At 45.7% G+C, this 17,500-nt stretch overlaps 2 protein-coding genes across 5 annotated transcripts in view; one reads left to right on the plus strand and one right to left on the minus strand.

Annotated features, from left to right (window-relative positions):
- The window catches only part of LOC138370786 (extracellular matrix-binding protein EbhA-like), a 66,285-nt gene extending 59,157 nt beyond the window's left edge, over positions 1-7,128 (plus strand). Inside the window, exons 2-3 of the mRNA XM_069335388.1 lie at positions 5,197-5,565; positions 5,696-7,128. Coding sequence (XP_069191489.1) covers positions 5,197-5,565; positions 5,696-7,128 — 1,802 coding nt within the window. The remainder of the gene's footprint in view (positions 1-5,196; positions 5,566-5,695) is intronic.
- The window catches only part of LOC123765293 (uncharacterized protein CG43867), a 1,137,736-nt gene that overhangs the window by 1,026,453 nt on the left and 93,783 nt on the right, over positions 1-17,500 (minus strand). The gene's annotated exons all lie outside the window — the stretch shown is intronic.

Below are 17,500 nucleotides of genomic sequence, written 5' to 3' on the forward strand. Positions count from 1 at the left end.
TTGCCTTCTGTGCCTGGGTCTATGTGGCAAGAATGCCATCAAAATAATACTAATACAGTTTGGCTTTTGTTCAGTCCTGATCAACCGGGCTGTGGGCCAAGCAGCGGCGTCTAATAACCTGATTGACCACCTACCGACTCTTGGAGGCCTGGTAAGAGACCGGGCCGCGGGGACGGTGATCCCCGGGACCACCACAATTTAACCACAAGGCCACCTCAATATTTACCTCAATATAAATTATATATATATATATATATATATATATATATATATATATATATATATATATATATATATATATATATATATATATATATATATATATATATATTAGAAACCCAATTGAATTTGTTAAGGGTTAATTGATATACTTCAGGTTGTCGTCTTGCGTATATATGACCATGTAGGCAGCAATTACTAAACAACCTGACCCCCCCCCCCCCACACACACACACACACACACACACACTCACACACACACTCACACACACACTCACTCACTTTTATTAGAGACAGCCAAGAAGTCAGCAGTCTGTTGAGCTTCGGGAATCAAGTTACGCGTGTACTCAGTCTTCGTGATGATGTACTGACAAATACTGGTCAGCTCCGGTGGGGGGTTTGACCCCAGTTACGGCTGTTTTCAGATCGAAAATACAAGCCAAGCGCCATTGTATTTTTGTAGTTTGTAGCTTGTGTTTTCGATCTGAAAACAGCCATATTGTATTGTAGCGCCTGATTTGAGAAATACGCCAAGCGACAAGAGCGGCTTTTTGGCTATTTTGTCTTTTGTATTATAAACTTCGCTTTTTTTCCACCAGGTATAGCAAATCAATACGGGTTTTGTATCTAAAAAAATGTAAAAAATAGTTTGTTTATGACTTTTAGACGCCTTCTTTCATTGGTAGAGCAGCTGTTATGCGAATTGTTTATATATGTATATATATCTATCTATAAAAAGTTTATATCTATATCGATAAGTGTCTTGGATATTTGACTGATAGATGGCAGATGCTTGACAGTATCCTCATCCAACTTTGCACAATAATTCCAGTATCTTGGTCCAACAGCCTGGTTGGCCAGACCTAGGAGGCCTGGTCAGAGACCGGGCCGCGGAGACGTTGATCTCCGGAAATCAACGCAAAATAACCGCAAGGAAGGATTGGATAGGAGGCCGGGGGGGGGGTAGCAAAGGCTAGTTGGGGTAGGCCTCATTGCTCCCATTAAAACGTGACTGAACCCCATGGCGTCCCCCATAAAGTTGATGGCAAATATGGAACCAAGTCAACCATTTTAAAAAAATATTACTATATCATTAAAAAAATATTACTATATCGTTCAAACAGGCCGTGTTGACATGTTGCGATGCTGCTGCTCTGAAATTTATCGCTTTAATTATCATTTATCGTCATTTTCTTGGATTTTTTTTTTTTTGGCAGTGGGTTGATACCGAGTCGACCTAAGCACTAGGTCGACCTGGGTACCGGGTCGACCCTATCTAGTAATATCGACCCGTTCTTCTAGTAATATCGACCCGTCCTTCTGGTAGTATCGACCCGTTCTTCTAGTAATATCGACCCGTCCTTCTGGTAATATCGACCCGTCCTTCTGGTAGTATCGACCCGTCCTTCTGGTAGTATCGACCCGTCCTTCTGGTAGTATCGACCCGTCCTTCTGGTAGTATCGACCCGTCCTTCTGGTAGTATCGACCCGTCCTTCTGGTAGTATCGACCCGTCCTTCTGGTAGTATCGACCCGTCCTTCTGGTAGTATCGACCCGTCCTTCTGGTAGTATCGACCCGTCCTTCTCGTAATATCGACCTGTCCTTCTAATACTACCCTCACATTTTGACGTATATCCCCTAAGACCAGAAACTGAAGAAAACCAAATAGTAGCGGCTCGCGAAATTGACATGATCCCGTTTTCTATTTGTGGGTCCTCGGGTTGGTTAGGTTCGGGCGAATTTTAGCACCACAGTTAAGTGACGTTGGGATCGCTCGGGAGAACGGGCTGAATACACAAAAATTCGATAATTGCTTCAGTAGCCGCAATGGGAAGCGTCTGTGGCATAGGCTGTGCTTTCATTGCAAAAATTTCTTGAAACTGGTCAGAAAACAAATATAGGCCTGTGTAATAGGCCTTTAGTATAGCATATATAATAAATGCTATACTCTAGGCGTGTGTAAACTTTTAATGTAAGGGGGGTGTCCCTTGGGCATCATCGCTAAAGACGTCGACGTCGTCATCTCCGTTGCTGAAGACGTCGACGTCGTCATCTCCGTTGCTGAAGACGGCCTGTTGTTGTTTCTGGTAAAGTTGTCATGGATGGCGGTGTTGTGTTTCCAACAGCGGCGTTCTGGGCGTTCACCGGGCTCAGGTGGTGTGAGAGGTCTGGGAAGCGTGTGGCGGTGGGCTCTCCGTCACCGTTTTTTTTCTGTAAACTGTGTTGCAGGTATAGTTTGAACGCTCACTTTCTCACTGTGACTCTCCTTTCCTCTCTCCCTCTCTCCCTCTCTCCCTTCCTCCCTCTCTCCTTTCCTCCCTCTCTCCCTCTCGTTCTTCAACCTTCCGCCCCCCACTTCCCTTCCTCACTACAGGTACGGAAGTGTGTTGAAATGTTCTCTCTCTCTCCCTCTCATCAGGAAAGGGTGGACTACAGGTCTTGCATTTGGCCTACATGTAATGGAATAAATTTCTCGGAGATGGCAGAGTCCGTCGTACGTCGAATTTAGTGGCGAATTAATTTTTGGCTGGTTGTTCAGTCACTTGCCGGAAGGGCTTCCTGTTCGTGTAATTATATTCTTGTGTGTAGCCAAGGTCCGAGTGGGCTCCCGAATTGTTATTGCGGTCATAAATTTATATTTTTTAATGTTATCAGTTTCCATGTTTCATGGTTTGTGGTGATAATGGTTGTACATGTTTATCAGTGTATACGAGTGAGGGAGGACTAGATCTTTATGCACCAACTACTAATCTTGTTCCTGTTGCGTTTCAACTACTCTGACTAACAATTTTTTTTTGTCGAATTGGGCATTAGAGTTGTGGATGGAGGTGGCTTCCATAACTACTACTTTTTAGAGCATCCCACTTGTTAACTGCCCGTACAGGGTACGAGCACTTTCTTACATCCGGTCGGCTCATTTGCAATTCCAGCATCCTCCTGTGTCCTCTTGTCTTGCTTTATCTCAATCATAAGTGTCTTATTCTTATCCACCTTATCTATTCTCCTCAGTATCTTGAAAGTTGTGATCATGTCCGTCCCTCTGCTCCTTCTGTTCTCTAGGGTTGAGAGCTTTAGTTCCATTAGCCCATGTTCGTAGCTTAGACCTCTTAGCTCTGGCACCAATCTTGTTACAAACCTTTGAACTTTTTCAATTTTTGGCTTTATGCTTTACAAAGTGTGGATTTCATGCTGGTGATGTTTGTCGCCAAAAGGTGATATTTAAGGCAGAGTAATAATTAACAGGACATTATACTTAACAGTATCTTACACTGTTGTTTCTCACGTGCCTTATTGATCTGACGATCACATGATATCTTTAGGCTACTGTGGCCAAGACAGTTTCCTTGTCCAGTCGTCCATCATGGAATACGAAGTCGTTGAAAATTAAAAAAGTGCCTTAGTAGCAATTCTATAGGCCTCAGACCCTAGAGTCCAGCCTACTACTGAAAAAATATTTTACTGCCTGTCTTCTAAAGGGTAGATGATAGACGGCACCAATGACATTACTTGTAACAATTTCTATGTTTCTTTAACAACATAGATTTCATACAGATCTGTGGGTGGTTACAGGTGACTTTACTTTATGCCAGCAAGATCCAAAGCTGTTTGGTAAGGCTCTAAGCTTAATCAGTATTTAAGTAACTACAATAAGTGATGAGTTAGTAGTCACTATGTGATAAACAATTACAAAAAGATACGGTAATCCTAGGTACAAATAACAACGTTGGTTGGGCACTAATTGCACAAAACAGCTAATAAATACTACAATATCTCTTCATAGTTTGATACCAGATCTAGCCTCAGCCAACTTTCATGCATGATGCATGTGGGGTAGAGGAATGTCATAGGTCAGATGGGGTTGGCTTCAGTGCCACACTTTTAAGAAATCTTGGCATCTAACCCAATCATTTACAACATTTATGGTGAAGATGATGGTTGAACAAATCCACAAGGGCCGTGACGAGGATTCACATCATTAAGGCAGAGTCTGGGATGCTCTCGGACGTAGGTTCGAATCCTCGTCGCGGCCTTTGTGGATTTGTTCATTAGATGCATCACGCTATTGTGATTTCTGTGTGTATGATGATGATTGTGTCATTGGAGGTGGGGGAGAAAATGGACGGGGTTCTAGCCTAGCCTAGCCTAACCTAACCTAACCTAACCAGTGTGTAGGGCGAGGCGAATGGCTCAGTCTCCTCACGCTCACCGCCTTCGTTCTCCAGCAGTAAATAGGTACTTAGGCCAGGTATTGATTGGTGTGGGTAAGCACCCTGGTGGTGGTGGCATCCTGCACACATATATACAGGAAACAGTTTCAACAACTAGTAGTGTTTCTGTTATTAGTAATACCCGGTAGGTCATCTTTTTTTCTGAACAAATTCTTGTTTGCCTGCCATTTTTACACACCAACCCGTCCTCAGACCAAGTCCATTCCATCCAGCGGACGACCCCCCCCCCCCTCCCATTACCCTAGGAGACATCTCAATATTTCTCCTGATTTAGGGCTTATTTTCTAATGTATATCTTTAGAATACCTCTTTACATTACCTTGAATCTTTAAAGATATACACAACTTCTTATAATGAAACTGTTGAAATTAGGCAGTTTTTAATTGTGGGATAAATTGACTACATTGTGCATAAATATATTTAGTAAAGAAAGGGTAAGTTTTGAGTGCATTAATGAAACTTGTCCATAAATTTCCAAAGGATTCCTGATCAACTGGGCTGTGACTCTTATGGCAGACTGTGAGCACCTGCGTCTAATCACCCCGTCCTTTTGACGGTTAAGAAACGGTTAATTTTGACGGTTAATTTCATCAAATTATGAAAATGCTATTCCAATTTGACCACAGTAATTACAATTTACTTGTAATTAATTGCCAGAGAATTATGGGTTTTCAACTGACAAAACCTCATTAGTCCTAATAAACTATTCTATTTTTTGTCCATATTTGACTTTCCTTGTGTTTATAGTAAAAAAAAATAGTAATAAGAAAGCAGGAATAATTTACCATGAGGCTACAGAACGCACATTTAGTGCGTTAGATACAGCTGATAATGTTGTTGAGGCTACAGAACGCACATTTAGTGCGTTAAATACAGCTGATAATGTTGTTGAGGCTACAGAACGCACATTTAGTGCGTTAGATACAGCTGACAATGTTGTTGAGGCTACAGAACGCACATTTAGTGCGTTAGATACAGCTGACAATGTTGTTGAGGCTACAGAACGCACATTTAGTGCGTTAAATACAGCTGACAATGTTGTTGAGGCTACAGAACGCACATTTAGTGCGTTAGATACAGCTGACAATGTTGTTGAGGCTACAGAACGCACATTTAGTGCGTTAGATACAGCTGATAATGTTGTTGAGGCTACAGAACGCACATTTAGTGCGTTAGATACAGCTGATAATGTTGTTGAGGCTACATTACAACTACATTTAACGCACACTTAGTGCGTTAAATACAGCTGACAATGTTGTTGAGGCTACAGAACGCACATTTAGTGCGTTAAATACAGCTGACAATGTTGTTGAGGCTACAGAACGCACATTTAGTGCGTTAAATACAGCTGACAATGTTGTTGAGGCTACAGAACGCACATTTAGTGCGTTAGATACAGCTGATAATGTTGTTGAGGCTACAGAACGCACATTTAGTGCGTTAGATACAGCTGATAATGTTGTTGAGGCTACAGAACGCACATTTAGTGCGTTAAATACAGCTGACAATGTTGTTGAGGCTACAGAACGCACATTTAGTGCGTTAAATACAGCTGACAATGTTGTTGAGGCTACAGAACGCACATTTAGTGCGTTAAATACAGCTGACAATGTTGTTGAGGCTACAGAACGCACATTTAGTGCGTTAAATACAGCTGACAATGTTGTTGAGGCTACAGAACGCACATTTAGTGCGTTAGATACAGCTGATAATGTTGTTGAGGCTACAGAACGCACATTTAGTGCGTTAAATACAGCTGACAATGTTGTTGAGGCTACAGAACGCACATTTAGTGCGTTAGATACAGCTGACAATGTTGTTGAGGCTACAGAACGCACATTTAGTGCGTTAAATACAGCTGACAATGTTGTTGAGGCTACAGAACGCACATTTAGTGCGTTAAATACAGCTGACAATGTTGTTGAGGCTACAGAACGCACATTTAGTGCGTTAAATACAGCTGACAATGTTGTTGAGGCTACAGAACGCACATTTAGTGCGTTAAATACAGCTGACAATGTTGTTGAGGCTACAGAACGCACATTTAGTGCGTTAAATACAGCTGACAATGTTGTTGAGGCTACAGAACGCACATTTAGTGCGTTAAATACAGCTGACAATGTTGTTGAGGCTACAGAACGCACATTTAGTGCGTTAGATACAGCTGATAATGTTGTTGAGGCTACAGAACGCACATTTAGTGCGTTAAATACAGCTGACAATGTTGTTGAGGCTACAGAACGCACATTTAGTGCGTTAAATACAGCTGACAATGTTGTTGAGGCTACAGAACGCACATTTAGTGCGTTAAATACAGCTGACAATGTTGTTGAGGCTACAGAACGCACATTTAGTGCGTTAGATACAGCTGACAATGTTGTTGAGGCTACAGAACGCACATTTAGTGCGTTAAATACAGCTGATAATGTTGTTGAGGCTACAGAACGCACATTTAGTGCGTTAGATACAGCTGATAATGTTGTTGAGGCTACAGAACGCACATTTAGTGCGTTAGATACAGCTGATAATGTTGTTGAGGCTACAGAACCCACATTTAGTGCGTTAGATACAGCTGACAATGTTGTTGAGGCTACAGAACGCACATTTAGTGCGTTAAATACAGCTGATAATGTTGTTGTGTTACGCTGTATGAGTGAGGACGTGGAGACATCTCGGTAGGCTTATAAGTCAGTTTCCCAATTTCAGAGTCAAGTGTGGGAAGTTTTTTTTTTTTCAGGGATATGCCTGCGCGGGCCCTAAGCCTCCTCTGACTGGCCCACTAAGTGCGGGAAGACATTGTTCAATTAGTTGTATTTGTAACACTTTATGGGAGAAGAATTGTGTATAAAAGTCATTTTAACAGAACAAAAGGTGGTTGTCTTCAGGGGTGATTAATCGAATTAGTTTTGTGATATAATTTCAAGTAAATTAAGGAGTAAAACTGAGAGAGAGAGAGAGACAGAGAGAGACAGAGAGAGAGAGAGAGAGAGACAGAGAGAGAGAGACAGAGAGAGAGAGACAGAGAGAGAGAGACAGAGAGAGAGAGACAGAGAGAGAGAGACAGAGAGAGAGAGACAGAGAGAGACAGAGAGAGAGAGACAGAGAGAGAGAGACAGAGAGAGAGAGACAGAGAGAGAGAGACAGAGAGAGAGAGACAGAGAGAGACAGAGAGAGAGAGACAGAGAGAGAGAGAGACAGAGAGAGAGAGAGACAGAGAGACAGAGAGACAAAGAGACAAAGAGACAAAGAGACAGAGAGACAGAGAGACAGAGAGACAGAGAGACAGAGAGACAGAGAGACAGAGAGACAGAGAGACAGAGAGAGAGAGAGAGAGAGAGACAGAGAGAGAGACAGAGAGAGGAAGGGTGGGGGGACGGGGTAGAAGTATTAGGGTAGATAAGGAACAGAGAAGACGGATGAGGGACATTTATATTGTTAAGGTTAAATCAAGTTGATTAAGTAAATTAGGCTGCGATAGATGTGGAATACTTTCCTCGATAGCTCTAATCAGTCTAATGGAAGGGAAGCATATCTTGCCATTCTGTGGAGTTGAAACTTTGCGTTGACGCATGGGGTGGTTGGTAGCGGTAATGGTCGTTGGTATCTGCTCTAGTAGTTACTGATGTGTTGTTGTAACAGTTGTACAAGTAGTTACAGAAGCAATACTAGTGTTTACCTAGCAGTGACCTCGAGAACGTAAGTTCGAGCGAGCTACGGATAACCCCCCCCCTCCCCCTCCCTACATCTAATCCTTTGTACTAGGCACTTAAAAAAACGACGTTCGGATATTGTTGGATTGCTTTAGAAGTTGTGGATTGGAGGATTCCTCCACGACTATTTCTTTTTCAATGCATTTCACTTGATAACCCAACCCTGTCCTCTCGAGCGTTCAAAACGTCACTAAACGTCGAACCTAACCAGCCCGAGAACCCACGAATAGAAAACGGGACATCACGTCAATTTAGTACATCAGTTTTTAGCCCTTGGGGGTGGGGGGGGGATTTATAAGTCAAAATACGATATACTATTCTAGAGTCAGGGTTGATATATTACCCATACTAGGTTCGAGTATTTCGCAAGGCCTACGTGTCTACTCATTTGATTTTCCAGCTTGTACCTTACCTTGAGGTTACCTTGAGGTGCTTCCGGGGCTTAGCGTCCCCGCGGCCCGGTCGTCGACCAGGCCTCCTGGTTGCTGGACTGATCAACCAGGCTGTTAGAGGCGGCTGCTCGCAGCCTGACGTATGAGTCACAGCCTGGTTGATCAGGTATCGTTTGGAGGTGCTTATCCATCTAGGCCTTCTGGTCTTGTTTTTAATTTAAAGTAGCTGTACAACGTTATCTTTGTCCATGTCCAGCGCTATCTTTGTCCTTATCCAACGCTATCTTTGTCCATGTCCAGCGTAATCTTTGTCCATGTCCAACGCTATCTTTGTCCATGTCCAGCGTAATCTTTGTCCATGTCCAGCGTAATCTTTGTCCTTATCCAACGCTATCTTTGTCCATGTCCAGCGTAATCTTTGTCCATGTCCAGCGTAATTTTTGTCCATGTCCAATGCTATCTTTGTCCTTATCCAACGCTATCTTTGTCCATGTCCAGCGTAATCTTTGTCCATGTCCAACGCTATCTTTGTCCTTGTCCAACGTTATCTTTGTCATGTCCAGCGTTAGCTACTTCATGTTGCTAGTAGTGACCTGCCTCATTTTGCGTGAACAACAAGTCTATTGTGGCTGGTGGGTCCTCTCCCCTTACTCTTGTAAGGAGCTGTGGTGGTGGTTGATGCTGGTGGGGGTTTTGTTTGTACTTTTTGTTCTACCTCAGACGTGACCATACATTTACAACGGTAACTAGCATACATTTACATTTGCTCATGTCCTGCATGGACATGGTTAGAGATCGCAGTTAGACGTATAGTGCGGTGGTTTGTTGAATTCACCACAATCACAGAAGGTGATTGTGGTGGTTTTAAAATGGTGATCAAGGGGTTGTGGTTGGTGGAGAGGCACGTAGGAGGGATGCTAGTTGCCAGAGGTGCTGCTACGTCAGTCCCCAGACACAAGGCTGTGTTCACGCCCTCATTCGCTGCCACTAGGCGCGCGCGCACACCTGCACAACCACCCACTCGCTCCCTTACACTAACATCCCCCCCACACACTCGCTCGCCTGAACATCCCCCCTACACCCGCCTGCACATCCCCCCTACACCCGCCTGCACATCCCCCCTACACCCGCCTGCACATCCCCCCTACACCCGCCTGCACATCCCCCCTACACCCGCCTGCACATCCCCCCTACACCCGCCTGCACATCCCCCCTACACCCGCCTGCACATCCCCCCTACACCCGCCTGCACATCCCCCCTACACCCGCCTGCACATCCCCCCTACACCCGCCTGCACATCCCCCTACACCCGCCTGCACATCCCCCCTACACCCGCCTGCACATCCCCCCTACACCCGCCTGCACATCCCCCCTACACCCGCCTGCACATCCCCCCTACACCCGCCTGCACATCCCCCCTACACCCGCCTGCACATCCCCCCTACACCCGCCTGCACATCCCCCCCTACACCCGCCTGCACATCCCCCCTACACCCGCCTGCACATCCCCCCTACACCCGCCTGCACATCCCCCTACACCCGCCTGCACATCCCCCCTACACCCGCCTGCACATCCCCCCTACACCCGCCTGCACATCCCCCCTACACCCGCCTGCACATCCCCCCTACACCCGCCTGCACATCCCCCCTACACCCGCCTGCACATCCCCCCTACACCCGCCTGCACATCCCCCCTACACCCGCCTGCACATCCCCCCCTACACCCACCTGCACATCCCCCCCCTACACCCGCCTGCACATCCCCCCCTACACCCGCCTGCACATCCCCCCCTACACCCGCCTGCACATCCCCCCCTACACCCGCCTGCACAACCCCCCCTACACCCGCCTGCACATCCCCCCCTACACCCGCCTGCACATCGCCCCCTACACCCGCCTGCACATCCCCCCCTACACCCGCCTGCACATCCCCCCCTACACCCGCCTGCACATCGCCCCCTACACCCGCCTGCACATCGCCCCCTACACCCGCCTGCACATCCCCCCCTACACCCGCCTGCACATCCCCCCCTACACCCGCCTGCACATCCCCCCCTACACCCGCCTGCACATCCCCCCCTACACCCGCCTGCACATCCCCCCCTACACCCGCCTGCACATCCCCCTACACCCGCCTGCACACCCACCCCTACTAGCACACCCCTCCTCACAAAAGAGCTATGATACACAACTCTCTCCCTGTCCGTAAAGAACAGATACAAACGTGTCAATGCGAGCTAGCATTTAAGAAATAAATGACCACGTATGTGATAGAAAATAAACTATTAAAACCCCCTTAATTACACCAGCAGCCACTGACACTGAGGAAGAAGCATCTTCTTGAGGTTATCTTGAGATGATTTCGGGGTTTTAGTGTCCCCGCGGCCCGGTCCTCGACCAGGCCTCCACCCCCAGGAAGCAGCCCGTGACAGCTGACTAACACCCAGATACCTATTTTACTCCTAGGTAACAGGGACATAGGGTGAAAGAAACTCTGCCCATTGTTTCTCGCTGGCGCCCGGGATCGAACCCGGGACCACAGGATCACTAGTCCAGCGTGCTGTCCGCTCGGCCGACCGGCTCCCGATAGCATACCTATCGATGGTGGACGAAGATGACCTATTTTAAATTGATATAAGGTACAACATAAGTGGATATGGAAACACATATTGAGCAATTGTAAGTAAATACTCATAGCTTCTACGATTTTTTAATTGTTTTAACACATTTAGGTACATTTGCATTTGTGCAGCTGCCCTAGACTATATGAAGGGCAGTACAGTGTGTCAAAAAGCTAGCTATGTGATGCTAAAAAATCCCCATCACACAGGATGGTTAGTCATACAGAGGCATGTGATCAGTAGTCTGCACTGGCAGACTCTGGGTGCATTATGAGGATATCATCAACACAAGAGTGAATAAGGTAGCAGTGATACTAAGTCCCCATCTCGCAGGATGGTGGGAGCCGGTCGGCCGAGCGGACAGAACACTGGACTTGTGATCCTGTGGTCCCGATTCGATCCCGGGTGCCGGCGAGAAACAATGGAGTTTCTTTCATCCTATGCCCCTGTTACCTAGCAGTAAAATAGCTACCTGGGTGTTAGTCAGCTGTCACGGGCTGCTTCCTGGGGGTGGAGGCCTGGTCGAGGACCGGGCCGTGGGGACACTAAAACCCCGAAATTATCTCAAGATAACTCAAGATGGTTAGTCATACAGGGCGAAATGTTCAGTAGCACAAAACGTCCACCAGGTAATGCTACACCCTGTACTACCTGCTTGAAGAGGTTCTGGGAGTAATTCTATTCCCCAAGTCCGGCTGACTTGTGAGAGCTTGGTCCATCAGGCTGTTGCTTGGAGCGGCCTGCAGATCCACATACCCACCACAGCCCAACTGGTCCGGCACTTCTTTTAGAAAACAATCTAGTTACTATCGGTGATGAAGACACCGAAAATGTTATTATTTAATCAAATATATTTTTATCCTAATATGTGATCAGAATTTTAAGATATATTCATGGCAAAATTCTGGCGATATATTGTGTAATCATCAATTAGTCCTCAAAAAATGCCTCAAATTTTGAAGACTTAATAATTTTCTTTTTATATAGGCCTAAGTTTGAATCACTTCGTGCATATTAGTAAAGTGCAGCAGTGCAAGGAATTGGGACCTTTTCTTCACTTGTCTAAACATTTTAAGTAAAATATTTAAAATTAATAGAAAACAAGGAATGGAACTTCGTGGGTGTGTGTAGTGGGTCTTGAGGCGGGTCCCCAGGCCAGACACAACAGTTAACCTAGACGGGCAGGAGGATAAATATATTCATAGAATGCCAGGCTTGAGCAATGTGTTCCGTCACTAAGACGGCGCACAATTTTCTAAATGTGTGTGTAGGTGTGTGTGTGTGTAGGTGTGTGTGTGTGTGTGTGTGTAGGTGTGTGTGTGTGTGTGTGTGTGTAGGTGTGTGTGTGTGTGTGTGTGTAGGTGTGTGTGTGTGTGTGTAGGTGTGTGTGTGTGTGTGTAGGTGTGTGTGTGTGTGTACTCACCTAATACACACCTGTGTGTGTGTGTGGGGGGGGGGGTGTAGGGGGTGTGTGTTGTGGTGTAGGATGCTGTAAGGGGGGGGGGATTGTGGGAGCTTACGAGACTACGCGAACACGTTTGAGGCTGACATGCAGTGACAGTACAATAATAGTCTAATGAATCCCTATCAGGAAGGCAGGTGAACGTAGCAGGACCAATGCTCAGGTCTTTGTATTTTGAAGAACCTAATTATTTGTTGGATTTAGTTTACATATTATAATGTGTCTGCCATGGGGGGGGGGTTACCTTGAGGTGCTTCCGGGGCTTAGCGTCCCCGCGGCCCGGTCGTCGACCAGGCCTCCTATGTTTTGACCAGGGGTTGTTTTGTGTGTTGTTTTGGCCTGGGGGGGGGGGGAAGACTTTAACTACACTACACACAGAAATCACAATTGCGTGATGCATCAAATGAATAAATCCACAAGGGCCGTGACGAGGATTCGAACCTGCGTCCGAGAGCATCCCAGACGCAGCTTTAATATGGGATGCTCTCGGACGCAGGTTCGAATCCTCGTCACGGCCCTTGTGGATTTGTTCATTAAAGAACTTGACCTCCATGGTGGCGTGAATCAGAGCTCTAATTAGAAAAGAACAAACCCTTTTTTTCTATTTTTGCTTTTCTGAGATGTAGGGGAAGAAGGTTTCATAGCAAATTGGAAAACTGTGCAACTTGTATTTTTTGGATGTGGAAAATTGTATGCATATTAGTTATAGAGAGACTAGGGTTTAACTGTTCCTTGAGAGTATTATAGCAGTAATTTCACGTTTAATTGCAGGTAGGTGAAGATGGCGAGGCAGGAGGCGTCCTGGTGAGTACCTGGTCGACCCATCCTTCCAGTCCCTAGCACTATACTTAGTATTTACCGTGTCCAGTTTTTGACTTGTCCAGTTCTATCCAACTGACAGGATGAATCTTCCGTTCAGTGGAATAAGTGTTTTTTTTCTGACATGCAAATTAATATTGTTGTTATAGATTAAGCTACTCGGAACAAGTTCCAAGTAGCACGGACTATAGTGAGCCCGTAACTTACCTGGCACAGGAGCGGGGCAAATAGCTCAGGCTATGGTGAGCCCGTAGTGGCCTTAACTGGCACAGGAGCGGTACGGGAATTAATGTTATATATTGTGAGTTTATGTATGGTCTAGGCTAGGTTAGGTTAGGTTAGGTTAGGTTAGGTTAGGTTAGGTTAGGTGTTTGGGTAACGTTGAGTAGTTAGGGAAAGTTTACAGGCTCAAGTGATAGACGCACGTGGAGAGTCACAGCCTGGAACATGGCCAGGTGGACTGTATGTCTAAACACTGACTTGTGTAGAGTTTTGTAGTCAGTGACTTACATGTTGTGAACCACCACCTTCACAACTACCATGTTCTATGACAACACCAGCCCCTTTGTGGTGATACCGGTGTTCCTTCAGCTGGTGTTCTCATGGTTATCTTGAGATGATTTCGGGGCTTTAGTGTCCCCGCGGCCCGGTCCTCGACCAGGCCCCCACCCCCAGGAAGCAACCCGTGACAGCTGACTAACACCCAGGTACCTATTTTACTGCTAGGTAACAGGGGCATAGGATGAAAGAAACTCTGCCCATTGTTTCTCGCCGGCGCCTGGGATCGAACCCAGGATCACAAGTCCAGCGTGCTGTCCGCTCGGCCGAGTGTTGAGTTTAGTGTTCAGTTTCAGAGTAGTCGTCTGCCAATAGTTTTCCTCGCGTCTTTTGGTGGTTAGGTAGTTAATACTCTTATGATAAACTTGCCTCTTTACCAGTTACAGCCCCCCGCTCCTGTGCCAGGAAAGTCCATTCCGGGCTCGCCATAGCCCGTGCTACTTGGAATTTTTGTTCCCAGTAGCTGAATCTAAAACAACAATGACAACAACGACGATAAACTTGGTAAGGTTAACGGTCAGTTAGGCTGGATTAGTTTTGACAGTTCTATTCCCAGGAAGCCTGGTAAACAACTTGACGGCTGGCAACGTTGCCAACGTTACTAGGTATTATGTGTTGTTTTCCGTGTGTGTGTGTGTGTGTGTGTGTGTGTGTGTGTGTGTACGTACGTGTACGTGTCTGTGTTTGTCAACACTACCACTCACAGGATGGGTATCAGGTGCATAATAAATGAACTAGACTAAGACATATCACCTTCCCTTCCCCCAATGTCTCATGGCCCCCCCACCCCACTGCCCTCGATAGACTGCTCCACCCCCGCAGACACGAGTGAGAAAAGCGGAGTCAAATGATACCGGACAAAGTTCGCTCTGGTTCAAGTACAGTTAGAGTTGCTGTATTGGAGTCCTGCTCGTCTCTCTCCCGTGAAATAAAAAGTTGAAACTCTCCAAAAAGTTGCTGGTGGACTACACGAGTTAAATTATTTATACAATTTTAATTGTTTTTTTTAAGTATTTACGAGGTGAGTAAGTTGTGAGTGAGCATTGTGAGTAAAGGAGCTGTTTTGTAGTGTGTACTCACCTAATTGTGCTTGCGGGGGTTGAGCTCTGGCTCTTTGGTCCCGCCTCTCAACCGTCAATCAACTGGTGTACAGATTCCTGAGCCTATTGGGCTCTATCATATCTACATTTGAAACTGTGTATGGAGTCAGCCTCCACCACATCACTTCCTAATGCATTCCATTTACTAACTACTCTGACACTGAAAAAGTTCTTTCTAACGTCTCTGTGGCTCATTTGGGTACTCAGCTTCCACCTGTGTCCCCTTGTTCGCGTCCCACCAGTGTGGAATAGTTCATCCTTGTTTACCCGGTCGATTCCCCTGAGGATTTTGTAGGTTGTGATCATGTCCCCCCTTACTCTTCTGTCTTCCAGTGTCGTGAGGTGCATTTCCCGCAGCCTTTCCTCATAACTCATGCCTCTTAGTTCTGGGACTAGTCTAGTAGCATACCTTTGGACTTTTTCCAGCTTCGTCTTGTGCTTGACAAGGTACGGGCTCCATGCTGGGGCCACATACTCCAGGATTGGTCTTACATATGTGGTGTACAAGATTCTGAATGATTCCTTACACAGGTTCCTGAACGCCGTTCTGATGTTAGCCAGCCTCGCATATGCCGCAGACGTTATTCTCTTTATGTGGGCTTCAGGAGACAGGTTTGGTGTGATATCAACTCCTAGATCTTTCTCTCTGTCTGTTTCATTAAGTACTTCATCTCCTATTCTGTATCCTGTGCCTGGCCTCCTGTTTCCACTGCCTAGTTTCATTACTTTGCATTTACTCGGGTTGAACTTCAACAGCCATTTGTTGGACCATTCACTCAGTCTATCCAGGTCATCTTGTAGCCTCCTACTATCATCCTCTGTTTCAATCCTCCTCATAATTTTTGCATCGTCGGCAAACATTGAGAGGAACGAATCTATACCCTCTGGGAGATCATTTACATATACCAGAAACAGTATAGGTCCAAGGACTGACCCCTGCGGGACTCCACTTGTGACGTCTCGCCAATCTGAGACCTCACCCCTCACACAGACTCGTTGTCTCCTGTTGCTTAGGTACTCCTCTATCCACCGGAGTACCTTCCCTCTCACTCCAGCCTGCATCTCCAACTTTCGCACTAGCCTCTTGTGTGGCACTGTATCAAAGGCTTTCTGACAATCCAAAAATATGCAGTCTGCCCACCCTTCTCTTTCTTGCCTTATTTTTGTTGCCTGGTCGTAGAATTCAAGTAACCCTGTGAGGCAGGACCTGCCATCCCTGAACCCATGTTGATGCTGTGTTACAAAGTTCCTTCGCTCCAGATGCTCCACTAGTTTTTTTCGCACAATCTTCTCCATCAGCTTGCATGGTATGCAGGTTAGGGACACTGGCCTGTAGTTCAGTGCCTCCTGTCTATCCCCTTTCTTGTATATCGGGAGTACGTTAGGTGCTTTCCAAATATCTGGCAGTTCCCCTGTTGCCAGTGATTTGTTATACACTATGGAGAGTGGTAGGCTCAGTTCTCTTGCTCCTTCCTTTAGAACCCAAGGGGAGATTCCATCTGGGCCTATAGCCTTCGTCACGTCCAACTCTAGTAAACACTTCCTTACTTCCCCACTGGTAATCTCAAACTCTTCCAGTGGTTCCTGGTTAGCTATTCCCTCACTTACCTCTGGAATTTCTCCTTGCTCTAAGGTGAAGACCTCCTGGAATTTCTTATTCAATTCCTCACACACTTCCTTGTCATTTGTAGTGAATCCTTCCGCCCCTATCCTTAATCTCATAACCTGTTCCTTTACTGTTGTTTTTCTCCTAATGTGGCTATGCAACAATTTAGGCTGAGTCTTTGCCTTGCTTGCGATGTCATGTGTGTGTGTGTGTGTGTGTGTGTGTGTGTGTACTCACTTAATTGTGTTTGCGGGGGTTGAGCTCTGGTTCTTTGGTCCCGCCTCTCAACTGTCAATCAACTGGTGTACAGATTCCTAAGCCTACTGGGCTCTGTCATATCTACATTTGAAACTGTGTATGGAGTCAGCCTCCACCACATGACTTCCTAATGCATTCCATTTGTTAACTAACTTAACATTGTGTGTGTAGACCGAGTTAGTCTAATTGAAACTAAAAAATATTGGATTGACTATAGATCCTAATCGATCCAAACCTGTCTAAGCCATCCTTAATATACGTTATTTTAGAGCTAATAGAGTACATTCTATGTGCTGCACTAGGCCTAGGAATGTTTCAGTTTGGGTTTTTACTAACTTTTGTCGTGCCCTGTACAAATGTACTTGTACAAAACGCGAACATTGTAGTCTCTAACGGTTCATGTTTTGCACGTTCGACCACATTGTTGCTATAAATACTAACATTTTATTAGGCAACCCGTTCTCGCACTTTCTTATAGTCAATATTGACTTTTTAAATAAGTGCATAAACTAAAATATTCACAA

Source organism: Procambarus clarkii, chromosome 33, assembly GCF_040958095.1.
Source record: "Procambarus clarkii isolate CNS0578487 chromosome 33, FALCON_Pclarkii_2.0, whole genome shotgun sequence".
In the NCBI taxonomy this organism is placed as follows: domain Eukaryota; kingdom Metazoa; phylum Arthropoda; class Malacostraca; order Decapoda; family Cambaridae; genus Procambarus; species Procambarus clarkii.